Here is a 26706-nt window from a genome sequence, read left to right on the forward strand (position 1 = left end):
ACTGCAATAGTTACAAAGGAATTTCTCTTTTGCGATTGCTGGTAAAGCTTTTGCAACAGTAATTCTTCTTCGACTCCAGGACCTGGCTGAAAGAGTAAACCCTGAGTCTCAATGTGGATTTAGGTCTAAACCAGTGATTCTTAAGCTGGGGTAAATTTTCTGTAATAAAAGTTATATAAATTAATGTTTATTAAATGTCTTTTTAGTTTATAAGTTAGTTTCAATTGTAATTCTTATTAAAATAAATAAACTCTTTTAATTTTACCATGTTTAAAATAATAAGCTTAAAGTTCAAAAAATATAGTTTTTAATCTTCAAAATTAAAAACTTTTTTTATATTGGGATAATTTGGTAATTACCTTCCAATGAGGGGTAAAAAATTAAATAGGTTAAGAACCGCTGGTCTAAATGATCCACTGACATGGTGTTCTCTGTACGCCAGTTACAAGACAAATGTAATGAACAGAACATACCTTTATACATCGCTTTTATTAAACTTACTACAGGGTTGCCAAAAAATCTAGGAAAAATAAAAATTTGACAATTTATTTAAACCAAACCTTGAATTTAAGAAATTTTGAAATAACCTGGAATTTTGAACAAACATCACTTAAGAATCTGGAAAAACCTGGAATTTTAAACAAATTTTAGATTTTAAGTAGTAAAATTTTAATTTGCTACGAAAAGTTTACCATATAAATATAACATTTTTGTCATCATCAAAAACATATTTTATTAAAAAAACAAATACAAAGTAGCTTTAAAATTATCTTTTTAATGTTGTTATACTACTTAGCACATTTTTATCCTTAAACTTAGCTATAAACTAAAAACAGACCCAAAAACGTGTACTTTTAAAAACTTGTACTTTTAAAAATTTGGAATAAATTTCTCTAAAAGATTTTATAACCCTATTACTAAAGCCTTTGACTTTTTGAATAGAGAAGGACTATTTGCTGAAAATTGGATGTCCTTCATACTTATTTAATGTTGTAAAATCTTTTCACACAATCAAAAAAAGGGCAACCATCCAATAGGATAGTAGTGTTTCTGATTCATTTGAAACCAAAAGTGGGGTAAAGCAAGGCTGCGTACTTGCTCCAACTCTCTTTCGAATCTTCTTTTTAATGCTATTAATTCATGCTTTTAGTTCATCAACAACTGGTATTAAGCTCCATACAAGAACTGATGGACGACTTTTAAATCTTGCAAATCTAAGAGCAACGCAAATTCTGAAGGCAGTCACAATACGTGATCTTCTCTTTGCTGATGATGCTGCATTCGTGGCTCACTCTACCTAAGACTTGCAGACACTACTGAGTCAGTTTTCATCGGTATGCTTGGGAATTCGGCTTTACTATAAGTCTTTAGAAGACTAAAGTTCTAAGTTAAGGAACATATATTTTACCATTTGTCAAAATCAATGGCAAGGGTATCGAAAATGTAAAAAACGTTGTATACCTTGGCTCAAACGTTGCGTCAAACGCATCATTGGACACAGAAATAAATAGTTGCATTGGTAAGGCCTCAGGTACTTTCGCTCGTTTGACGCAAAGGGATAACCAAAAATTAAGCTTTCGCAAAAAGGTTATGTTTATCGTTCCTGTGTACGCAGTAAACTGTCACACGGTAGTGAAACATGGACGTTGTCTAGCATGCAGAAGAAAAGATTTAATAAATTTCACCTACGATGCCTTCGTCGCATTTTTAGAATTTCATGGCAACAAAAGATCACCAAAGGAAAGTTTTGAGACGTATTAGTCTTACCACTATGTACTTTACCCTCAGTCAGCGCAGGCTTCGTTGACTAGGTCATTTTCTGAGGATGCGTGCTGAGCGAATCCCAAAGTATCTGTTATATGGCAAGTTGGTTGTTGGTAAACGCAACCGAGGTCGTCCAAAATTACGTTTTAAGGACGTATGCAAGCGCGACCTAAAAAGCTTGAATATAAGAAGTGATTAATTAGAGTTGCTTGCAAATGACTGCGCCAAAATGACCTACTGCACACAAAGACTGAAAGAAAGGAAGAAAAAGAACTTTTAAGAAAAACTTTAAGAAATCGAAGAAGATGAAGAAATCAAAACTAGAATTTTTTTTTCTGAATTTTGATTTATTATTTGTTTGTTTTATTTAATGCATTACTGTGCTTTTTAATTTATTATTATAATTTATTTTTATTTTCTATGCACAACTACGCGTAGCCGATCCTGGCTGATGGCGGGCCTTTTATTATTATTATTATTGTACTTTATAGGATTTTTTTCTTGAATATGGTTTCCAATTCTTGGTTTTTCTATAAATTAAAAGTTTTCTTTACAGTTTTTTATGTAATGATTGAAAGACAAACTTTTGAGTTTATGCAAAGCTCTAAGTTTCTCATAAAATTTAAGTTTGAATAATTTAAAGTAGGATTGTCAGATGAAATTTAAATTGTAGTTAGAATATCAAATCTGATCAATTTGGAACTTTGAACAATGATTTTTGCTTGAAACTGTTATTGTGTATAAGTTTTTTTAATCACTGAGCCAGATATATAGAAAATTTAGTTGTTAATGGGCTAGAATATTTCTGTTTTTATTATTCGTGGTTTAAAGTTTATATCGGTAAAGTGTTTGTTTTTATATTCATTTAGATTTACTTTTACATACAAAAATATCATTATAATGTAAAAAATCGTCTAGCTTTTAAAAGTTTGGTTTTATACATAGTTTTAAACTACTACATAATATATTTTTCAACTTTTATTTACTTTATTGCATGAGTGTGTTTTAGTTCTGCTAGTTTAAAGTACACTGAAGAAGGACTGTTGTCCGAAATTAATTTGAAGAAAATATTGAAATAAATTTGTAGATTTTTAAACCATCGTTTATTTGTTTTTTGTAACTACTGATGCAGGGGAAAAAATCACTAGTAAAAACAATTGACTGTGTCCTGGACCGATTTGCGAATTATATATAAATCTTGTTTTTATTAATTCATGGAAGTCACTCTATTATCCAAATGGTTTTGACAAAATACCAATTCTATATGACTTTTTTTTTACTGCTACATCTAGTGTAAATTTTGAATCTCCCATAATTTGTACCTAAGTTATTGTTTTTGCTCTTTATTTTTAACCTTAGAATATCTAGTTAAAGTTTTATAATTTAACTTAGCAAGCCAGATTTTTATTCTTGCAGGAAGTAGTTTAACATTTAACCTGTCAAATTTTACTTAAGTTTTGTGAACATTGTTAGGCCTGTCATTTTCACCCCACTTGCCATACGTTGCTTGCACCTAATATAGACTTTTAATTGTTGTTTTAGTTGTATGATTTGACACTGTGTATAGAGAATATTTAGTTGTATTTATTGCTCAAACTAGTTTAGTTAGACTAAGGTGTTTTTTGTAATTTTTATATCTAGTTTTATATAAAAACATCTTAAGTCGTAGTCTGTTAAGGAAACTAATGTTATTAATGCATAAATGTTTGTAATTAAATTTAATGTTTTTTGTATGTGCTTTTGATAAAGAAGTTTAATATATTAAAAGTAAGTAAAAAATACAAATACATTCGTTACACATGTACAAGTATCAAGAGATTTCTTAAACATTTTAATGTAAAGTAACTAAACTAGAAATTTATGTTTACATTGTTACCTTTTGTTGTTATGATTTTTAACAACACACAGAAATGAATATAAACAGCTATGGTTCAGAAAGCGATGAAGATACAAGAAGTATAGCCATTTCAAATTCCATTAGATCAAGCAGCTCAAATTTAAAAGAAAACATAAATAAATCTAATAAACAGTTTAGAAATAGACTTCCTAAATTGTATTTTTTTAACAAAAAAGGAGAATGCTTTTGTTTTTACAAAAAGTTGATCTACAACAAAAATGTTAGTCAGGTTAAAATATTGTATAATTAAAAATAGTTTTTTTTTACCACTAAACTATGCTTTAAAGTAGTTCAGCCAGCTTTTTGCAGGGTTGCCTTTTTACCTGGAATTTGACAATTTAGGCATAAAATCCTGGAAAAACCTGGGATTTGGGAAACTTTGAAAAAAACCTGAAATTTTAACAATTTTCACATTTTCAGTAGTGAAATTTCAAATTGACTTAAAAAACCTATCATATAAATAAAAAAATTTGTCATCATCAAAAATTTTTTTTAATGAAAAAACATATTTAACGTATTTATATACCATTTGCAACTTAATATGAATAAGTTATTCATTTTGTTTTTATATTTTATTACACAAAGCTTTTCAAAATCATACAAGATTTCTTTGTCAACTGATAAATTTTAAATGAATTTTGAAAAAATGTTTGTTAAGTGAGTAACTTAAAAAATAACTTTAAATTACGACGTATGATTAAATTAAAACTAAAGGTATGTTTATTAATAGATTGTTAATAATTTTGTTTTACCATTTAATGCTACTTGCGTATTTAAGTTAGGTCGCTCTTCCTCAATTAATATTGATTCCAGGCAGTAAAGTTCGCTTTTCTTACATCATTTTAATACATTGTTCAAAATTTTAAAATTTCAAACGATTTAAGAAAAGCGAACTTTACAGCCCGGAATCAATATTGATTGAGGAAGAGCGACCTAACTTAAATACGCAAGTTGCTGACGAAGATAAGAAACAAAAGGTGTTAGGTGTTTTATAAGTAATTTTGATCCTTACACTACATATTCTCGAGTTGCAGATGCAGAGCAAAAAAAGGATTAAGTGTTTTTAAATGTAGTTTTTTGTGTAGTCTTGTTGGAGGGGGCCATAGCTTTTAATTTCTTTAAAGGGGCCGTTTGAAAAAAAGTTTTGGAAATCCTGATGTAGAGGTAACTCAGTTTACTTTTTGTTTTATTACGCAAGCGTTTTCAAAACTGTAATAGTTTTATTCTCAAGTGGTAAATGTTAAATGAATTAAATTTTTTTTGGTTAGTAAAACAGTTAAAGAAATAAGCTTAAATTATAAAGTGTGAAAGATTTAAAAGTTATTCTTTGAAAAGATTTAAAAATTATTAATATTTTTGCTGCAAAAATGTATTAAAAAAAATTAATTAAGGTAAAATTTGCTGTTTTATAAATCAAAATTTATTTGAAATAATTTGAAATTCTCCAAGCTTATTAGACATTTTTATATACAGTGTAAGAATATTTTAGTTTTATGTGTCTCAAATCTTCCCTTGGTTGTGTGATGTTCTTCGTGATTTTTTTGTCTTTATCAATCGTTTTAAATAAAAAAGTTTTTTTTATTTAACAAAAAAATCTACAAATTTATTAGTATTCGTTATATTGCCTAAAATACTTTCAAATTCTTCTTCAGTAGGCAATTAGAACTGATTAATTCAAAATTTTCTTGCATATAAAAGTTTAAAAAAGGATATTATTACGTAACTATAAATCAAGTTTTATATAAGGTAAACTTTGTTTTAAAAGTCTGTCTTTGAAAAGTTTTTCAAATATTAAATCTTATTAGTATCTCTAGTTTAAACTCGCAAAAACTAAATGAAATAAAATAAAAAATGAAAATATATGAAATAAAATCAAAGACAAAGGACTAAATGAAATTATATTGTTAAACTTTGATGTGTTTGATTTAATGTTTTATAATACTTTAAAATGTAAAATCAAAATAAAAATAGTAATAAAAATCGTAATCGAGCTTATTGTTGGTTGAAGTTAAAAAATCAAAAATAAATAGAGTAAATAATCATAATAAATAAGTCGATAAAAGTAGTAGTGCGTATAACCTTAACTTGTTAAGTTATTTAGAAATGTATACAGTGTATACAGTGTATTTAGAATATATGTAATAAATTTGTAATGTATGTAATAAATGTGTACAGTGTATTTAGAATTATATACAATGTATAATACTAAACATTAAACAAGTTGTATAAATACATTAAATGTTATTAAGTTTTATTCAGTAAGTATTTTAAACAACTTTTTAGTTTCAAATTGAGTTTTTACAGAACAATCAGACCCAACATGAAGTTGTTTCGATCAGTCGAGATTTACTTACATCAGCATTTCGTCAAGTATGGACAGTGATTTTATTTAATGGAGACAATTTTGCTGCTGCTGTTTTTGAAGGTGATAATGTTGTCGTTCACAAAGCTTTTCATCATTATGTTGTCAGAGCAAAACGGGGAACTGCACAAAGTTGTAACGACAATGCAAAAGGAGGAAAACAAAACAAAGCAAAGTAAATGAGCTAACTACAGGGTTACCAAAAAACTTAAAAACCTGGAAAAACCTGTATTTTGAAAATTTAGGCTAAAAAACCTGGGATTTTAATCAATTCTTACATGTTGAAATAGAAAAATTTTGATTTGACACAAAAAATATACCATATAGATGACATTTTTTTGTCATCATCAAAAAAATTTTTTTTTACAAAACACATTTGAAGTAGCTTTACAGTATCTTTTCACTGTTTTTATAATGTTCAACACAGTTTTTTACCTTAACTTTAAACTAGAAATAGACACTTCTTTTATAAAAATTAACTTTGGCATTTATATAAAAGCTTTAAATAAAAACTACAAGCCAGTTTTTATAGAATTTAAAAATGTCATTTAACTTTTGAGATATTTTATTTTTTTTAAAAAGTTTCCTATACAAACGTATGGAACGAAAATTTTTTCGGTCAATTTTCTCAGTAGTTTAAAAAATCACTAAAAACCTATCTTCTCCTTCATTTTTCAAGCAATCTTCTTCAAATTTTAAGGAAATGTTCCTTATATTATAAGAAAAAAACGTTACTTATGAATTTTAATAATATAAAAAATTAAAATTTTACGACAAAAGTTTAAAAAAAGTCTTTAATTTTACCAAAAAAATTTTTAAGTCCAAAGTAATGTTTTTTTGTTATTGTATAAAGATTAAACTGAAAGTTTGAAGGAGATTGCTTGAAAAATGAAGAAAGAGATAGATTTTAAATAAAATTGTCTTTTTTTGCTGTTTTATTTTTCCCTTCCCATAGGTAATCTATTATGCGGCCTGACTTTGACCTGTCATATCTAAAAAAGTAATTTGTATATTTTAAAACTGTAAAAAGCAACTTGAAGATTAGTAAAATCTCTATAAAATAAGATCAACTTGTAAAAAACTTCGCTTACCCAATGCCTTAAAGAAAGTTTATACTATTAATTCATAATTTAGTTTACTTTGTTAAAATCTAGGTGTCTGCAGCCTTATAGAGGTAATGGTTCGAATTTGTAAGAAGAGAATAAAACAGTTAGGCTTTCCCAATTCTATCAAAGGACAAAAAAATATTAAATTACAATAGAATAATCATACAACTACCTTCAAACCTTGTTTACATTATTTGGTTTTTTAAAAACAAAATATTAATTCGTAACAAATACAATAATTCAACAAATAATTAATTCAACAAATAATTCGTAATATATACAGTTAGTATTACCGGTGTTTTACCATAGACCACTGGTATTTAATAAAAACATGTATTTATATAGTTAAGTTTTTTTTCAATATACTAAATGATCAAATAATCCTGTTCTTAGTTAAAAAACCTAAGTCATTAATTTCTACAATATTTTTAAAAAGTTTTAGCTTGCTTTTAGCTTTTTTTTCACAAGTAGAATATGTTTACAATCAAAAAAGGAATAAACTTTTAGATTTTTATTGTTCAAAACTTTTAGTTTTTTATTTTAAAAAGTTATTTTTAAGTTTAATATTTTAGATCTGCTGGAGCAAATTTAAGAAGACATAATGAAGCAAAACAAGCTGCCGATATTTATGAACTTTTAAGTAGCTGGAAAGAAACCTATCTTGACAAATGCACGCTTATTTTTATTAAAATTCCCCCTTATAAAAAAGTATGTTTTTCATATGGAAAGTTGTATTGTTTAAATATATAAATTATAATGATTTATTACAAAAAATATATATAGGAAATATTTACTGGAGGTAAGAACCCAATTTTCAAAAAAAAAGACCCCAGAGTTCGAAAAATTCCTTTCACAACAAAAAAACCATTGTTTAGCGAATTAGTTAGGACACACAAAGAACTTTTTTCGGTCACTTTGTATGGTATGTGCTTGTTGAAGTTAAAACAAAAATTTTTTTTTGTACAAAAATATTAACTAGATAAATAGTAAAGGACAAACACATTTTTTCTATTACTTTATGCTTTTGTCATTGTAAAAATTATTTAGATAAAGAAGCTGCTTTAAATCTTTTTAAGCATAGTGGGAATAAAGAAATGAAGGTGGATAATAGGGAAACTACATATCAAAGAAGTTTAAGTCCAATTAATAATGTACGTAAAAGAAAAGAAAAGAAAAAGCAACCAGTTTATTCAGATCCTTATACCAACAATGAATTACAAAAAAGTAGTTTTTCTTCAATTTTTTAACTACTATTTTCAAGATATTGCTTTATATAGTTGATATATTAAATACTAAAAAACTGCCATTTCACGCATTTAAGCATTTTATAAAGCTACAAAGTATTAAGACTTAAGACAAGTAACTTTTTTTTTACTGAGATTTATTGGTTTCTAATAGTTTCAAATTTTCCAAACAAATTTGATGGACTTAGCTGTAGTAGTAGTCAAAAAGCAGTAGTTGTGTTGGTTCATTAAACATCTAGTAGCATCTCTAAAAATTATTTACTATCACGTATGAGGTTAGATTAATCTAACCGTGACGAAACGAATATTATTATTAGTCAAAAATAAAAGTGATCAGTAAATCACATTAAAATTATTTTAATTGTAGATGATAAAATATTTTTTATTATTCTTTAATCATTGAAAAGTCTGAAATAATAATCAAAACAAGTAGTTATAAGGCTAATTGATGGTCCAACACTTTTTTACAACATTAAAGTTAAAAAAAAAAACATTTAGATACAGTCATTCTTGTTAATTTTGAAAACTGGCCCGCAACTTAAAAAAGTCTACTGATTTTGCTATAAACGAAGCCTTCTAAAAACTTTTAATGTGAATAAATTCATTATTTTGGTTTAAGTAATGCACATTTATGTTATGAGTATTTAGTTTTTTTAGTAAGTATTGTAAAATGTTAAAAATTTAGGAGCAGTCTCATTAGAAACAATCATATCATATTCAGGGTTGCCACTCGGTCAGGAAAAGTCAGGAAATCAGGAAAAGTCAGGAAAAATTTTTAAAAATGACAAAAGTCAGGAAAAAATGGATGGTTTTAAAAAATTGTCAGGAAAAGTCAGTAAACTTAATAAAATTTAAAAAAAGTCAGATTTTGTCAGTTTAAATTTACAAAATTCCTTGTTTTCCAATGCCTTCAAATGGTAAAAATTAATTAAAAAATTCCCAAATTTCCTATAAATATACAAAATATTTAATTTTATTTCCAATGCCTTCATCTAATATAAATTAGTAAAATATTCTTTACAAAACTGCAAAAATTTTCTATTAACATATTGAACAAGTACCCTACTTGAACAAGCAGATTTTGTAGGCTTTTTAGTATTGAAGCAAGGACACTTCCATAGTGAAACTGTGATATATACACAAAAGTTTATCTAGCATAATTTTTGAATCAAAGTGTTTTTTGTTTAATTAAATAATTGAGTTCTTTATAACTAAGCAGTTAGTTTAGTATTTTATGTAACAAGTTAATGTGTATACTTTACCTCTTTATAATTTTTTCAAAGTTGTTTAAATTCATAAAATAAGTTATAAGAGAGGTATATGCCAAGATTAAGTTTACTTGTTATTTGTATTTTTTGTAGAGTTACTTAAGTTTTTAAAGTAAATAAGAGTATATTTTTTTGTTACAAATTTTTTACTAAATGATAAGAGGAAATATTTTATAAATGAAATTAAAAATAAATGAGTGCCAAAAAAAGAAAGAAATGAAGCCAACAAGTTGTGGCTTGATTTGAAGAAGAGATTCTCTTCAACAAATGTAGGGGAAGCAGATGAGAGCGATATAAATAAAATGAGGCAAATGATTTTAACTGCCAAGAAAATGAAGCGGAATGCAGTTCAGATGAAGGAAACCATATCTTTATTAGATGAATAGGTTGAAGTGCTAATAAAAAAAAACGGAGAAAATAAATTTTAGTACATACATTTAAAAGAACAGTATTTGATTAAGTTCTTTAATTTTTTAATGTTTTAAGGCCATAGGGGGGTCCACTTTGTTTTTTACAACTTGATCTTATTTTGTAGAATTTAATCTGAGCTATCAGACACTTTTAACCGCTTAAAAAAACTCAAAGTAACTTTCGAGATATAAGCGATCAAAGAAAGGGCGTTTAATAGGTTCCTTATGGAAGGCGAAAACTAAAAATGCGAAAAAAGACTATTTCACTTAAAATCTATCTCCTCCTTCATTTTTTGAGTAATCTTTCTCAAATTTTTACAGAATGTGTATCATTAAACTTTAAAGAGATCTATTGTATTATTTTTTTTTAATTTTAAGTAAAAAAAAATTATTGTCAAAAAACTACCATTTTTTTTAGTTTTTTGTGGATAAAATTTTTATTTTTCAAAATTTCAAAAATTCCAACATTCAGATTCTTCAAAATATTAAAAGGAACATTTCCTGAAAATTTGAAATCTCTAGGTCAAAAAATAAAGGAGGAGATAGGTTTTTAGTGAATTTTTAAATTTCCGAGAAAATTGACCCTGAAAAATTTGCGGTCAAACTTTTTACAAAAAATAGAATATCTCAAAAGTTAAATTATATTTTTGAATTCTATAAAAACAGGCTTGTAGTTTGTATTTAAAGCTTTCATATAAAATCCAAAGTTATTTTTTGTAAAAAACAAAGTCGGACCCCCCCCCCCCCCCTATGGCCTTAACTGTACAAGTTCATTATTGTTTTAAAATTTAAGTTGTGAAAGTCCGTTATTAATTTAAGGTTTTAATTGTAAAATTTCCTTAAATGTCGTTTGTTTATCTAGATACATTTATGCTAGGAGATGCTAAAAAATTGTGTGTTTTTTCACACAAGCTGTGTTTATTAGGTAATAATACAATTTTGCTGATAGAGCAGTTTATTACAAACATCATTCATACACAGATGGTTCAATAGATGTACTGGAATTTTGATGATAGAATTCAGCAAAAAACTGTTGTTTTTAACCTGTCATAAAATTAGACTGAAAGTTTTATATAGTTTTAAGTGTTAGATTATGTATTTTAAAATAAGTTTAATTTAAGAGTTTGATTTAGAAAAGTCAGGAAAATTTTGGTAAAAAGTCAGGAAATTTTCCTCAGCTTGATCAGTGGCAACCATGCATATTCCATCTACTAAGAACTAATTATTTCACCGATTTCTTAGTATAAAATAATTAAAAAAAAAATTTATAAGAAGTTTAAAGTGTTTTTTTGACTATTGATTGGCAACTTTTTGTATACCTAGAAGTTAATGTCTTTAATATTTTCGTTTTACACTGGCTTGAATAGTTTATTTCATAGTTTTTTTTATGAATAAATTCATTTTATTAGTCTCTGCATATAGACTTTACTTATTTAAAACTATAATCAGGTAGGTCATTTACCTGGAAATTTTGAATTACCTAGAATGTTCTGAAAATTGAAAATCTAGGCAAAAAAAAAACTTGATAAATGTAATTTGATACTTAAAAAAAATGTAGAATATTGAATAGTCATTATATAGTAATTGTGAAATTTAGATTAGATAATAAGTAACAGTAAAAAATTATTTATTGTTTATTGCTGTAAAACACATATAAAATAGTATTACAATTTCGTTTCAGTGACTGTATACTTCTTGATACAATTTTGCCTTAAATTTAACTTTCAGCTAAAAGATTCAAGAAAACTTTTGTATCTAAAAAACCTAAAATAAATTGAAAAAACAGTGGCCACCCTTTATAAAAAAAAACTCAAGTCTTGAGTAATATTTAAATACAGTACAAAGTTTGTTTCCTCAAATCTTAAAATTTTAGGTTTGGAAAACGACCATCACCGAAAAATTAAAGAACGAGGTTTATCAAAAAGTTCAATACAGTATTTTAATGACAAGAATTTTAAGAATCTTGATAAAAATAACGAGAAAATCTTTAATGATGATGAAAATTTTAAACAAAACAATGAGACCCTGCATGAAAAACACAAAAAAAATGTTGGTTTTTGTAAAAAATAGGTAATACAACTACTTAAGTTATGTTAAGACTTGTATGACGCTTACGCTATCCAAAAATACTTTTATTTAAGGTTTACTGTAAAAAACATATTTAAATTTACATTACAATATTGTTTCGAGCTTAATTTAGCTATATGTTTACAATATCGTAGGTAACTTAATACGCTAGTATTTGATTGGCATAATAGTTTTGTCTTTTTTTTTTTTGCATTTACGCTTACAATATCAGGCAATTAATCTACTTCTGCACATTTTAAAACAACTTAAAATTGATTTTTATTTTTTAATGATTCACGATTAGCTCTTCTTAATGGTTCACGATAGGTCTTATCAGTTTTCAAGCTCAATTGTAACTTAATTACTTATTCAGTTTCAAGATTGTTTTATAAGTAACGAACTCACCATAAATAGAGTTTGTTGGGCTTATCCTTTAGTTTTAAGTCTGCATTACCAAAAACCGTGAACATTGTTGGTATTCATCATCAAACAACAAGTATATGGTGTTTTTTTTTCTAGGTTACCAAAAGCACCTTTATGTTAGAGAATCTTTGAAAGACGTCTAGTCTTTGCTTTTAAGAAGCTTCGTTTATTTAAATGTTATATTTATTTTTTCTAATTTTTTTATTGTTTAATTCTATGTTGACTCTTAAAGTATGAGGGCTGTTTATAAAATAAAATAAAAAGGTTGTTGTTTTTTCGAATTATATAGATAACTTTCATAAAATGAGTAAAGTTCTAAAAGTTGCAACTTACCGTGTTAATTAAGTATGTAGTCAAACGTATACTTTAACTTTATTGTTTTTATAGTTGAATAATTTTTAACGTTTTTAACGAAGTTACCGTATAATTTATAGTCTAACATATAAAAAAATATCTTTAGTTATATGATATGTTTTACTAAGTCTTTTATTTCCTTAGTTGTCGAAAAATTTTCCTATTTTTATCTAAGTTGTCTATATGATCCAATTAAAAATCAATATTTTTGTTTTTAATATTACTTTAAAAACAAAATAGAAATATAAAATCTTTTTTTGTGGCTTACCTAAATAAATAAATTAAATGTAGGCGTATATTTTCAAATTTAATACTTTATTTTTTTTTACTTTTTTTTCCTAATTTTTTATTATTTAAAAGTTGATGAAGTATAATAACAACAACAAAATTATATAGTTTTTAAGTTTATTAACTGTATTAAAAAACTACTGTGCAAAGTTTACAAAATAAAAAATACTTAAAGGAGAAGTGTTAATATGTTAGAGCTTATGTTGTGTAATAATAATCTATAAAATATAAGCAGTATTTATAGTTAAAGATGTCAATAATCATACAATAAAACAAATTAATAATAAAAAAGTTATTATACTATATTTAATGAATTTGTTTTTATTTGTATAATAAAGTTTAATAAAGTAATACTATAGTGTGTTTTACTAATATATATTGTAAACATTATAAACTATTAGTAGTTTTAAATAACTTTTATTAAAAGTATATACACTAACATTTTTTTTATCTTATTTTCTTTAGATTATACTTAATTTTTAAACCCTTTAGAACTAAGTTATTAGTTTAACACAGAAAAACGTACGTGAGTTCAATAAAGCAAGTACATACTTTGCAAATTGTTGTTTTTATATTATAACAATTTTTTTTACGGTTGGGTTTTTTCAATAAAAATATTAGCAACCTAATATTTTGAACATTTACATAAAAACTAAGTAAACAATATACTAGTTGCTAAGATATAAGTTTTAGTCTATCTAAAGTAACTTTTTAACTCTAGTAGAATTAAACTTGTTTACCTTGGTTTTCGAAGTCTTTTTAAATTGTAACGTTATCAAAAGGTATAGAAAAATTTAAATTATTTAGTTCCTGTATCAAACTAAATGCTCAAATTAAAAGAAAAACAGTCCAAAGTTTAACTTAAAAATAAATATAAGATTAGTTTAAATGTTACAAAAAATCTATGTTCAAACGAACAAATAATTAGTGTTGTTTATTTCAAATAAAAGCGGTATAAGTAAGTATAAATATAATGTAATGTATAATTAAATAAAGAAGTCTCTAAAGTTAAAATTATAAACAGTTTTATCCGTATATTCATACTCATGATTATTGTTTATATACAAATAGAAAACTTTAAAGATTTTATGACTTTTTTATGTTTTGAATAATATCAAATAAAGTATCACTATTTTTAAAGAACTTACTATCTTTATAACAGCTATCGTTTCAATGTGACCAAGCACAGAACAATTCAATCTTATTTGAAAACATTCTTCCTGTTGAAGAAGACTTTTTAGTTTTACTTTACACTAGCTGCAATAGTAACAAACTCGGGCAGTTTAGCGATCTCATCTCACAAACAAACAACTCCAATAATCTTGTTTGTAAAGTTGCTGAAAACCGTATTCCTCAATTATTATCAACTGCCATAAATACGCAGGGTGATACATTGCTCCACGTTGTTAGTAAAAGTGGTAATAATGACATGATTAAAAGTCTACTTGAGCATGGATCTGATCCCTGTAAAAGGTTGTCAATACTTGTATACTTATGCCTAGTGAAAATAAACAATGCTTTAACTTATATATTTGTTAGTAACAATAAATGTTTTTAAGCTTAGTATATATAGTTTTTGATTAAGGGCATAGGGGGGTCCACCTTGATTTTTAAAAGTTGATCTTATTTTATAGAGTTTTATCTGAGCTATCAGACATTTTTAACCGCTTGAAAAAATTCAAAGTATTTTTATAGATATGAGCGACCAAAGTCGGTGACCGCAATAGGTTCCTAATGGAAGGCGCAAACTAAAAACGCGAAAAAAGACCATTTCACTAAAAATCTATATCCTCCTTCATTTTTCAAGCAATCTTATTCAAATTTTTACAGAAAGTGTATTATTTAATTTTAAAAAGATTGAATGCAGGAATTTTTTCAATTTTGAAAAATAATTTTTTTATTAAAAAAAAACTACTTTTTTTTTTTGTTTTTTTTTTATCTTAAATCTTTATTTTTTGATATTTTTAAATTTCCAACATTCAAAGTTTTTTAAACTATAAAAGGAATGTTTCCTAAAAGTTTGAGGTTTCTAGCTCAAAAAATGATTAAGAAGATAGATTTTTAGTGATTTTTAAAATTTCCGAGAAAATTGACCCCAAAAAATCTGCAATCCATACGTTTGTATCGGAAAATTTTTATAAAAACTACAATATCTCAAAAGTTAAATAGAATTTCTTAGTTCTATAAAAATTGGCTTGTAGTTTGTACTTTAAGATTTTATATAAGATCCAATGTTATTTTTAGTAAAAAAAAAATATCAGACCCCCCCTATGCCCTTAATTTACTTAATGTTATGTTTAACTTGTTTATAAAATAAAAACTTAAATATACATCCTAGCTTAAAAAGATATATTTCAGAAATTTAAGCTCATCACTGCCCTATAACTTGTGTCCTAGTAAGTCATCTCGAAATATATTCATAAAGTTTAGAGGTGAATTTCCTGACAAATACAACTATAAGCTAGCAGAAGTTTGTTTACTAATATGTACTTGTACTGTAAAAAAAAAAGTTTATGAAAATTTTAAGAAACTTTATTTAAAATGCTTACAGTTTGACCATTAATTTTTTATATTGATATGATAACTTAGAGATATTTAGTATAGTGAAGATATTTTTAATTTAAACCTAACAGCAGCAGTAACAAATAAAACTTCTATACAAAACAAATTAGACATAAGAAACACTGACAGTGCATATAAGTTAAACTGCAATAAATCGATCTAGCTTGAAGTTTTTTTAACCTTGATCTTTCAGCAATGGTGGCAAATGATTTGTAAAAAACATGGGTACACTCTCAGTATAAATAAATTAAAAGTGTGGTAATAATAAGGATATTTCAAAACGTTTGTTAATATTGAGTCTTTTAATCCTTCGCTTTCGCTTTTTTTTTCAAGCTTGCATATGCTACAGATTTTATGTGTCTTTAATTTCTAAAATATGGTGAATTATATTCTAGTATAATTAAAATTTAATGCTTCTATTTTTAGTTTATAACTATGATTTTAAAGTTATATGCCATTTGCATTCTTTGTTTTAGAATCACTGTTGTATTTATACAATTTCTGTTTGAAAATACTGCGTAGTGACCCTAATTAGTTTTTATGATCTCTTTTTCAGATGACCATCGCTTTATAAAATTAGCTCTCAACCAAACATTTGTTATTTAGAGGAAATTTGTTCTTTGTTATAAAATTGCGAAGTGCATTATTTTTTGTGAAATTTTATTTTTTTATATTTTCTGTTGTGTCTTATGCATGAAATTTAGCTTAGTTAAAACGTTATTTACAAAAGCGACGGTCATCTCAAGAAAATTTATTATATATCAAATTATGAATTTTCAAGTTCCGACATCTTAATTACAATAATTCAATTTAGATATTTCAAATTATAAACATGGAAATTCATATATCTACAAATATTAATAACAAGTTATATCATATATTCCAGTGAACTTGTTTCGCTAGAATCTTTTGTTAACAAACGCTTAAATGTATGTTTTGAATAGTTATATCTTCAAATAAATAAAAACAAATTATACAGTAATCATTACTGTATAATTTGTTTTTATTTATATTCCAGTGAACTTGTTTCACTAGGATCTTTTGTTAGTAAACAATTAAATCTATATTTTGAACATTTATATCTACAAATATTAATTTTTACTTTTTATTTTGGTTATTTTTGTTCGATAAAAAATATTAATTCAATTTATTTATACAGCGTTAATGTTGTGTAACTTTGTTTCACAGTTTAGTAGTAAAATGTTAATAAAGTTTCTGTAATTCACTGACCAAAGTTAAACCTTTACCGTAACTGACTAGACAAGCTCTAAAAGATTACACATAGAAACATTTATTTTAATAGATGAAAGTTTATAGATAAGATTAAGTGTCTTATTAAGACCGCTTTCAAAGTCTTGGACAAATTTATAGGGCAGCTTAAGTGCTTTAAATTTAAGTATATAAGTTTCAAAAAAACATAATAATACGAATTCTGACAATTTAAATAACAAAATTTTAAATTATAAAACTTTAAGTTCCGATAATTTAAAACATGGAAAAAAAAAATTTCTGCTTAGTCTCAATAAAAGGACGGCTTTAAAGTGCTGGACAAATTTGAAGCATGCGCTTAATTACTATTATTTTATTGTAATTATCACTAATTTTATTGTAACCTTATTTTTACCCTCATTCAAACGCCTTACCACAATCCATAATCTTATTTTTACTTTAACTGTTACAGTTTTACGAAAAAAAACTACTAAAGCGTATCGGTAAAAAACTGCATATAGTTGAAGAAGTCCTTCAATTTTGTCCAACATTTAAAGTCACCCTTTTATTTAGACTAAAAAATTTTTTTTTGTTTATGATTTAAATTATTAGAACATAAAATTTCGTGTTTTGAAACTTTGTAATTTAAGTTGTCGGAATTCAAAACATTAGGTAATTAGTTAGAACTTTCATTTTATATTAACTTTTAGAAACTGTTTTGTTTTAAGTAGATGAGTAAAAATATATCAACTTAAACCCCTGGATGATTTAATGTTTAAAAAACTTGTTCAAGCGTTAATATGTTTGGAAAAATATGCTTTTTTATTTTGTTATTTGCATTCATTTAGGCCAGGGATTTGTAAGTATGCGGCACGTGAAAGGTAATACAGTGACTCGCGAAAGTTTAAATGCAGCCCTGAGCAGGTATATTTTTAATACATAATTTAAAAACTACACAAGATATTAAGTAAACTGAAATGAAGAGCAAAATAAAAGTTTATAAACATAATTGATGGGAGATTAAAAAGAAGGAAACGTTGCTTGTAACTTTGACTGCGGCCCGCAAAGGTTTATGTTTTAGAAATTTGGCCCACGACTACCAAATGCCTGTCGACGCCTAATTTATGCACTATTAAAAGTCCCTTATAAATACCTAGTTACATAACTATAAACGAAAAGCTGAAAATAAAATGTTGAAGTTTATATTTATCTTTAAGGAGTTTGAATTGGTAAATATAATATTTTATGTATTGCTTTAGCACCTCTTAATATTTTTGAAACTTTGTTAGTTCGGCTTACCAATGATGCTTTTCTCTAAATTATCTTAAATATTTCATGATTATTTAATTTTATGAAATATTTTTTCAATATTAAGATTCCTCTTCCATTAAGTCCAGAAGCTGAAAAAAGACAAGCTGATAAAAAAAGAGAAAAAAGGGCTGCCAGAAAAAAAAAAGAACGTGAGAAGAAAAGAAACAAACAAAGTGAAGAAAAGAAAAGCGATGGATATTGTACAAAGGAAAAAGAGAAGGTTAGAAAGTTAAAAATAAAATATTCACTTTCTGTTCAAGTTTGACTTATGCTCTTTTTAGCATTTAGTAATTTTTTTAAATATTAATTTTTAGTTATTTGAGTTGCTTTTTTTTTTAATATTTAGATTAAAAAAGTACCTGTAACCGTTTATTTGAAGCTTGAAAGCTTTATATAGTTTTAAGTTTTAGATTATGTAATTTAGAATAAGTTTAAATGAAGAGTTTGATTTAGAAAAAACAGGAAATTTTTCTCAGCTTGATCTGTGGCAACCCTGCACAAGTTAACTAAACATAATATAAATAGAGCGAAACTTAATCATTTGTAAAAACACAAGCAATTAAAACGACAAGTAATTAACAAAAATGGAATTTTTATAAACAAAAAACTAATTAAAACAAAATGGATTATTTAAATATATTAATATTTACTCTTGATCCTTTATCAGGACCAAGCTGATTACTTAAATTTGGTTGAATTTTTTTTAATTAGTAAAGCTTCTGTAGATAATACATCATTATACGAACTGCACGTTTTAATAATTTCAAAACAATTATAAATATTGTTACAATTAGTACAAAATGCACAGTTTTCTGTATGTTTAAATACCGCACTATTAGTTGGAGTCACATGTTCTTTAATTCTTACGAAAAGTTGTCTTTCAGTCTCACCAATATATTGGTTGTTCAGATCACCTGGACACGTAAATTTGTAGACTAAGCAACTTTGATACAAACGACTTATTGAGCCTTTCAGGGAGAAATATTTCCCTACTTTTTCTGTATTATATGCAATACGTACTTTTACTCCGATATCTTTGAACATAGCTTTTATGTTTCTGGAGAAATTCTCTGTGGTCTTTTTAACATATGGTATTGTAATATAATATTTGTTATCATCTGTATTTTCAGTTAGTTCTGTCTCAAAATTGTTTTTCTTTTGTATCTGGTCATCGATAAACTTGGTCGGGAAAGAGTTTTTTATCAAAAGTCCTTTAACTTTTTGCCACTCGTTATTTTGTAGATCTTCTGAGACGAGGTTTTTGTTTCTAATTTTTGCTTTTAACTAAATTTCTCTTCCACGCCTGCGGTACACACGAGTTAAGGTTCATAAGCACGCCCGTGCTTGTTGGTTTTCTGTAGATTGATGTTATGATCTTGTTGTTTTTTATTGCCACCTGTGTATCAAGATATGGTAGTTTGCCTTCTTGGCAAGTTTTAATGACAAATTTTATATCTTTGTGCATTTTGTTAAGTTTTTCATCAAACTGATATATTTGTTCTTTTTTTCTAAAAAGCAAAAAGTGTCTTCAGCATATCTGCAATACATTTTAGGCCTAATTTTGTTAAGTAACTCTGTCTCTAATTGACTGATGGGTACTAAAGTCAAAAAATGGCGATAAACTTTATAAAAGCTTTTGTTTTTTTGTTTGCCAATATTTAATGAAACTATTTTTACAGTTTGTTGATAAATAAAACAATTCAAAAAATGTACTTTTTTTCTCAAAATGTTTATGCATATAGCTTAGAGTTTTGTTTTAAAATCTAACTATACACGATAAAATTAGTATTAAAAAAATATTATATAGATAGTGGATGCGAACGGGTCTAGAATGCAAAGAGAAGCTATACAGATTTCCACTTCGATTGATGATATATGTGACAAGTGCGGTATTAGCTTGATTGATAAAATTCCTTTCAAATATTCTACATTTAAGTTGTGTTCTACAAAGTGTGTTAAGGGTCACAGAATTTCTAATAGATAGCATTAAAGTGCTATTTTAGAAATTTAGCTAATGAAACTATTTACAGCTAATAGTGTTTCTGTTTTTACTCTTGATGGTAATGGTATAAATACTGTTTATTTTTAATTAGTGCTTTATATATATATATATCCGTTTTTTCAAAAGTTTTTTAGAAAAAAAATTAAGTTTGTAAAATCCACATACATTTTTTCTCCCAGTTGAAAGATTTTTTATTAAATTTAAATTTACTGAACGATAAAAATTATTTGTTTGGTTTTAAGCTTGGTTTTATAGAGATGTAAATAAATTTTCAAAATAAAACTATAGCTAACTATTTTTAACTATTATTGTGATGGTAACTAAAAGAGCTGAATTTTTGTTATTCAACAAAACTACAAAGTTACTTTGGTACAGGTTTAATAAGTGCGTAAAAATGTTTGAATTAAAAAAAATTTGAAAATTATTTTGGTGTACTAGACACTATAGACGCTTTTTTAATATAAATTAATAATTGAAGGATTCAAAGTTCCGATTTTTTAAGCGTGTCTATCTATAGATAATTTTAAAATTCAATAAGAAAACTTTATTAGAAATTTTGTTTACTAGACTATTTACACAAATAAACTATATATTAACCGCTGAACACACTTAAGTTAATAAAAACATAAGTAAAATAAACATAACCTTAAGAAAAGTTACTTTTGGCGTTCAATTTCATACAGTTTTATGTCCATGACACTAAAAAGCTCTTCTCAAGGTGCCATAATATTTTAATAAACAGAATAGTGGCATGCAACAAATAGATTTTGAAAAAAAATTAAAATGTTTTGCAGCTGTTGCAGAGAATTCTGCTCTCCTCATTACATAACAAATATCTACGATTAAACTTTATATATAGGGCTAATGTAACCATTGAAATCATGCAAATAATTTTACATCGAATTAAAAGTATATATTCAAAAAAACTGTATCAAAACAAGACATTAACATTTTAAAATAAAAGTGATTTAACCGTATTAAAGTATCAACAATTTGCCCAAATCGCGCCGAACTGTATTTAGGAGATGATTTTTTAAACTGGTTTTGTAGATCTTTTGAAAATTTAAAATATAATGTAGCATATTTTTGAACTAAATCAAAATAAATCTTTAACAACAAAGATATCAAACTTTATGTAACAGTTTTATATTTATAAAATATTTATATTCTATGCGACAACTTAAAACAGAAATAAGTTGAATATATACTAGGTTATTTGTGTATAGACAAGTAATTATTTGTAAAATTATTATTTTTTTTTAACCAATAATACATTTTTCTTAAAAAAATTTAAGTACAGGGTTCTCACTTGCCAAAATTTCATTAACTTTTGTAATTTCTCTAAAATCACTAGGTTTTCCTGAACAATCCGTAGATTTCACTTTTCTTCTCCTTCTGCTGGAAATTTTTTGATAATATATCAAGTAATGTGTTTTATAACAAAAAAATTGATTATTTTTACTTGAAAATGTAGAGCTTTAAAGCTGTTATGCATTTAAGAGGATAACAAACATTATTTTTATCTAGACCAGGGTTTCCCAAACTGGGTCAAGTGGCCGCTTGGGGGCCATGAGGACATAACTTAAAACTTATACTAGGTATTCTGGAGTTACTGATGAAAAGCAAAAAATTTCTTAGACGTTTTTAATGGTAGATTTAAAACTTATACTACATATTATGGAAACGTTTAGAGAGCCACAAGACGTAAAAGGGGATCTACAAGGTCATAATTTGAAACTTATACTAGATTCTGGAGTTAATGATAAAGAGCAAAAAAATGAATCCTTAGGCGGTTTAAATAATATTTTTTTGATAAATCATTTTTGAGGGGGCCATAGCTTTTTTAAATATTTGAAAAGGGGGTCTATCAAAAAAGTTCGGGAAACCGTTTTTTAGATTTTTAAAGTTTTTATTTTATGTGAAAAAATTAAAGTTGAAATGTATAAGATTGTAATTTCTAACTTATTGAATAGTTCCTTATCTTAAAACTTCAATTAAATATTGTTTTTGTTAGAGGATAAAGCACATAATTTATCTAAAATAAGTTATTATTTTGTTTTAATTAGTTCAAAAAGAAGTTACCTTTAGAAAATTAATTTATTCTTCTGTTTTCTCTTCTATTTTTTAAGCATTTGGATTAACATTGAATAAAAAACATAATTAAATTAAAAATCGGTTAAGTTATATGCGAACCAAAACTTTTTTTTTGATTTTCCGACGAGCTTTGCTTTTTAGATGTTTAGACTATCGTGTAGGAACAGGCATTTTTTAATCTAAAAAATTTTTTCAGGCCGCTAATGAAAAAAGTATACACTGTTAAACTTATAAAATTATAGAATTCAAAGTTACAAGATTAATGATAGTTTAGTAATCATCTTTGTAATGAAAAGTCAAACTAAAAGTACATTTCATAGAAACTTTTTACTTAAAAGCGCAATTTTCTTTGATTTAAATAAGTTGTTTTTAATCTAAAAAATAAATCGCGGGCAATAGATTTATAAATTTGGACTAGATCCGATCTGCGGGCGGCAAAATGTTTCTTACTTCTAGTGTAACGTCTTGTCCATCTGTTTAATACGTTTTATACTCTGTCTTTTAGTTTTAACTTACATTATACTTTTCAATTTAACCAAAAACGATTTTCAACTTACGGCTACTTATATATATATATATTCTTTGTTTATTGGACAACAAAAAAAGAAGCACCAATAAGTTTTTTTAAGGACTTGTTGTACGAAAAAACTTTTCGGTTATCGCGTCATACACCACGGATACAGTTTAATACCTTGTCTAGGACAAATATAGTTAAAATTGTTTATAACCAAATCTGTCTAAGTGATCTAGATAGTTTATTTAAGAAAATAAAAACCACGAGCTTCTATATACCACAGTAAGTGATTAATTCATCATGGCTAACAAACAGTAAAAAATAAACTTAAAACAAATTTATTTTAAAAAACTTATTTAAACAGTTGTGCTGTAACAAAGTTATATTTTATAAACACGACTACACGAACGCCATTTAAACGCCTTGTTTTTGCTTCTTTGTTACGTACTTTTTTTTTAAGTTTAGTTTGCTTTCTTTTTGCAATTATTAGACTAAATGAGATTTGTAACAAAAACAGATTGAGAAACTATATATACTTTATTATTACTTAAAGTTAATTATAACTTTTAATTACTCAGACTAACTTTTTTACTAAAAAAAATAATAACTATTGTACTTGATTAAGTACAATAAATTATACTAGAAAACATCCGGATTATTAACACAGCATGCATAATTTTTAACCTAAGAGCTATCATCATTACAGGTGAAATATGGAAGCTCCAAACCTTAAATTACATTTTATTAAATATGAAATGTCTAAAGGAGTTCAGTAAAGTGTCCTGATTAGATGTATTACAGTTAATTGAACGAGAAAGAGAAACAACGCTCAAAATATTTTCTTCTAAGACATGGTGCACGAAGAACCTTTTGATTATCGAGTTGCATACCACAGATACCATTTAACGTCTTATTCCGAACAAATGTGTTGGACAGTAAACTAGGGCAGGGATCGGTACGGTGTACACTGGTGCATACTAGTGTACATGAAATTTTTTTTGAGTGCACGAGACTTTTAGGGTGCATGAAACTTAATTTGGGGTACATGATTTTTTTTTCGCGCAGAAACTAAATTAAAGTTTTTTTCAAAAAATCTTTCTACACTTAAAAACATTCAACCTTGATATCTTATTGACCATTTTGTTGTTAATAAAACGAACATTTTTGTACTCTCCTAGTTCTATTTTGTTACATAATTTAAAACTTCTTCCACCCTTAGTCATCAAAAGAAAAACTAAAGTGAGCAAAACTCATAGATGCTTAAAAAAAAATAAAACGGTTAGTATTCTATTAATGTTTAATTTTATTAACTCTTATTGTTTAAAAGCGTTTTGCTACATTAAAAATCTTTATAATAATCAACGAGCATAAAGTTAATTTTATAGGCAAATTTATTAGTTTTTCAAAAAACATAAAACTTTAATGTCAATTATTTTCCTTATCTTAAAAGCTAATTAAAAATTTTTTTTTTCATATTAGAGAACGCACTTTTGTCTTTAACTAAAAAAAATAATTTGGTTTGGGGTTTGAATTATTTCATGGGGTCCCTCCAAAAGTAAAGGTTTTTTTTTTCATTATTATTGTATTAAAACCAAAAATAAATATTTTTTTTTTTTCCTTTAGTTTGCACGTTATTTAAACTATTAGATGTTTATTTTATAAATAATGTTGATATCTTTTACGATATGGCCCCAAAGCAAAATGATGTATATTACACTATCATTTGCCTTGGCTATTTCCTAGATAACGAATTGATAAAAAGAAAAAAAAAATTAATAAGAATGAGAATTACAACAAATTTAATAAAACTAAAATAATTTAATTAAATTTGTTGTAATTAACATTATTATTAATTTTTTTTTTCCTTTTATCAATTCTTTATCTAGGAAATAGCCAAGGCAAATGATAGTGTAATATACATCATTTTGCTTTGGGGCCAAATCGTAAAAGATATTAACATTATTTCTAAAATAAACATCTAAGAGTTTAAATAACATGCAAACTAATGGAAAAAAATTAAAATAAAAAAATATTTATTTTTGGTTTTAATACTATAATAATGAAAAAAAAAAAAAAACCTTTATTTTTGGAGGGAACCAATGAAATAATTCAAACCCCAAACCAAATTTTTTTTTTAATTAAAGACAAAGGTGCGTTCTTTAAAATAAAAAAAGAATTTTAAATAGCTTTTAAGATAAGGAAAATAATTGACATTAAAGTGTTATGTTTTATTTGTTTTTATTTTATGTATTTAAATTTGCCTATAAAATTAATTTTATGCTCGTTAATAATCAGCCTATTCAACTGATATTTGAACAAAAAATTAGTTTGTGGCAATGTATTAAATTAATTTAGTTAGTATTTTAGACCTGGGTGATATAAGTAAAGAATTGTTATAAAAATAAGATAAAATAAAATTTATACTAAAAGTTTATTAAAATGGATTAGGTAAACTGGTTAATTTATAGTTAGCGTGTAAAAGTTAACCGGGAGTTACCGAACTATTAGCAAAAAAACGATTAAAAATGTTTATATATTTTTAAACACTAGCGGCGCTAAAGAACGTAAATTGGGGTGCACAGGATTTTTGTTTTGTGATTTAGGGTTCACCGATTCGAATTAGCGTACCGACCACTGGACTAGGGTGCCAAAACACTATATACTAAGACAGGGGTCGGCAAACTGCGGCCCGCGAAGGATAAATCTTCGGCCCGCGAGCACGTTATTTTTTTGAATGGAATGCGGCCCGCGAAAGAAAATTTTGCGGCCCGCGACCACGTAAATGTGGCCCGCTGAGCAAAAATATATTTTAAGTTAAACTTGTTTGATCAATTTAGTTTTAGTTACTGTATAATACTTTAAAAGAATTAAAATCTTTACTGATTAAGCATAAAATGTGAAAAAGACAGGCATTCCACCAGGTTTTTTTCTCAATTTTATAATAAATTTCTTCTCACAACAGCAAATTATTTTCTAAAAAAAGAGTGTAAAAATTGCGTTGAATTAGTAAGATAGTTATATAATACCTATTTGTAAAAAATAAATGCAAATGTTTTCCGTTTTGTACAAAAGTAAGCACAATAATTAATTAAAATGTTATTTCTTTACAGTTTAGTTTTTTAACACGTTTTTGTACCTAAGTTTTTATTACAGATACTTTGTTACTAAATTTTATACTCTAGTGTGCATAAAAACATTGAAAATAACATAATAACAATAACAAGAAATAAGTTTAACTTTATGTTGGTTTTGACACCTTTGATTTTTTAGAAGATTTCTTTGCATTTTAAATTAATTCCTATGCACACCAATGAACAAACATGCTTATATTTTAAACAACTTTTTATTTAATACTTAACGAGATAAAATTTAGTTTAAGCATAATTTTCTAACATTATTGTTTCTACATGTAATATCTAAGTGTGTACAGACACATTTAAAACAATATATATGACATAAATTAAAAAAAGTTTTTGTTAGGTATACTTTTTAATTTTTTAAACGATGTTTTTTGACAAAATAAGTTAATTTGTATGCGTTGCATACTAATATAAACAGTTGCTGTTTTTTGAAACTACCTATTTAATACAAACTAGATATAGAAATGGTAATTTATTAAGTTTGTACATTTTTAATCAAAATAGTTCAAAATCGATCAAATACACACACTCAGACTATGACTATTTGAAGACTTTAAATCTCAGGCCAGTTTAGTCATTTTTAAGTTTTTGGCTTGAATTGCTTTTTGTATGCTAAAATGTCAATGCTAGTTTTGGTCACTCGGACTGACTTTTGCTTTAAAGAGTGGTAAATTAAATTAATGATGTATGT

At 25.9% G+C, this 26706-nt stretch overlaps 1 protein-coding gene across 1 annotated transcript; it reads left to right on the forward strand.

The window, feature by feature from the left end:
• The first annotated feature begins 3553 nt into the window (after window positions 1–3553).
• Window positions 3554–20534, forward strand: LOC145848634 (tRNA endonuclease ANKZF1-like). Its single transcript, XM_082953977.1, has 10 exons — window positions 3554–3881; window positions 5966–6198; window positions 7702–7837; window positions 7913–8051; window positions 8177–8353; window positions 11925–12100; window positions 14346–14656; window positions 15542–15653; window positions 18330–18485; window positions 20073–20534. Exons 1-10 carry the CDS (start codon window positions 3675–3677, stop codon window positions 20247–20249), a joined length of 1824 nt encoding a protein of 607 aa, XP_082810103.1. The 5' UTR covers window positions 3554–3674; the 3' UTR covers window positions 20250–20534.
• The last annotated feature ends 6172 nt before the right edge of the window (window positions 20535–26706 follow it).

Source organism: Thalia democratica, unplaced genomic scaffold, assembly GCF_965202585.1.
Source record: "Thalia democratica unplaced genomic scaffold, ktThaDemo2.hap1.1 HAP1_SCAFFOLD_1584, whole genome shotgun sequence".
NCBI classification, from domain to species: domain Eukaryota; kingdom Metazoa; phylum Chordata; class Thaliacea; order Salpida; family Salpidae; genus Thalia; species Thalia democratica.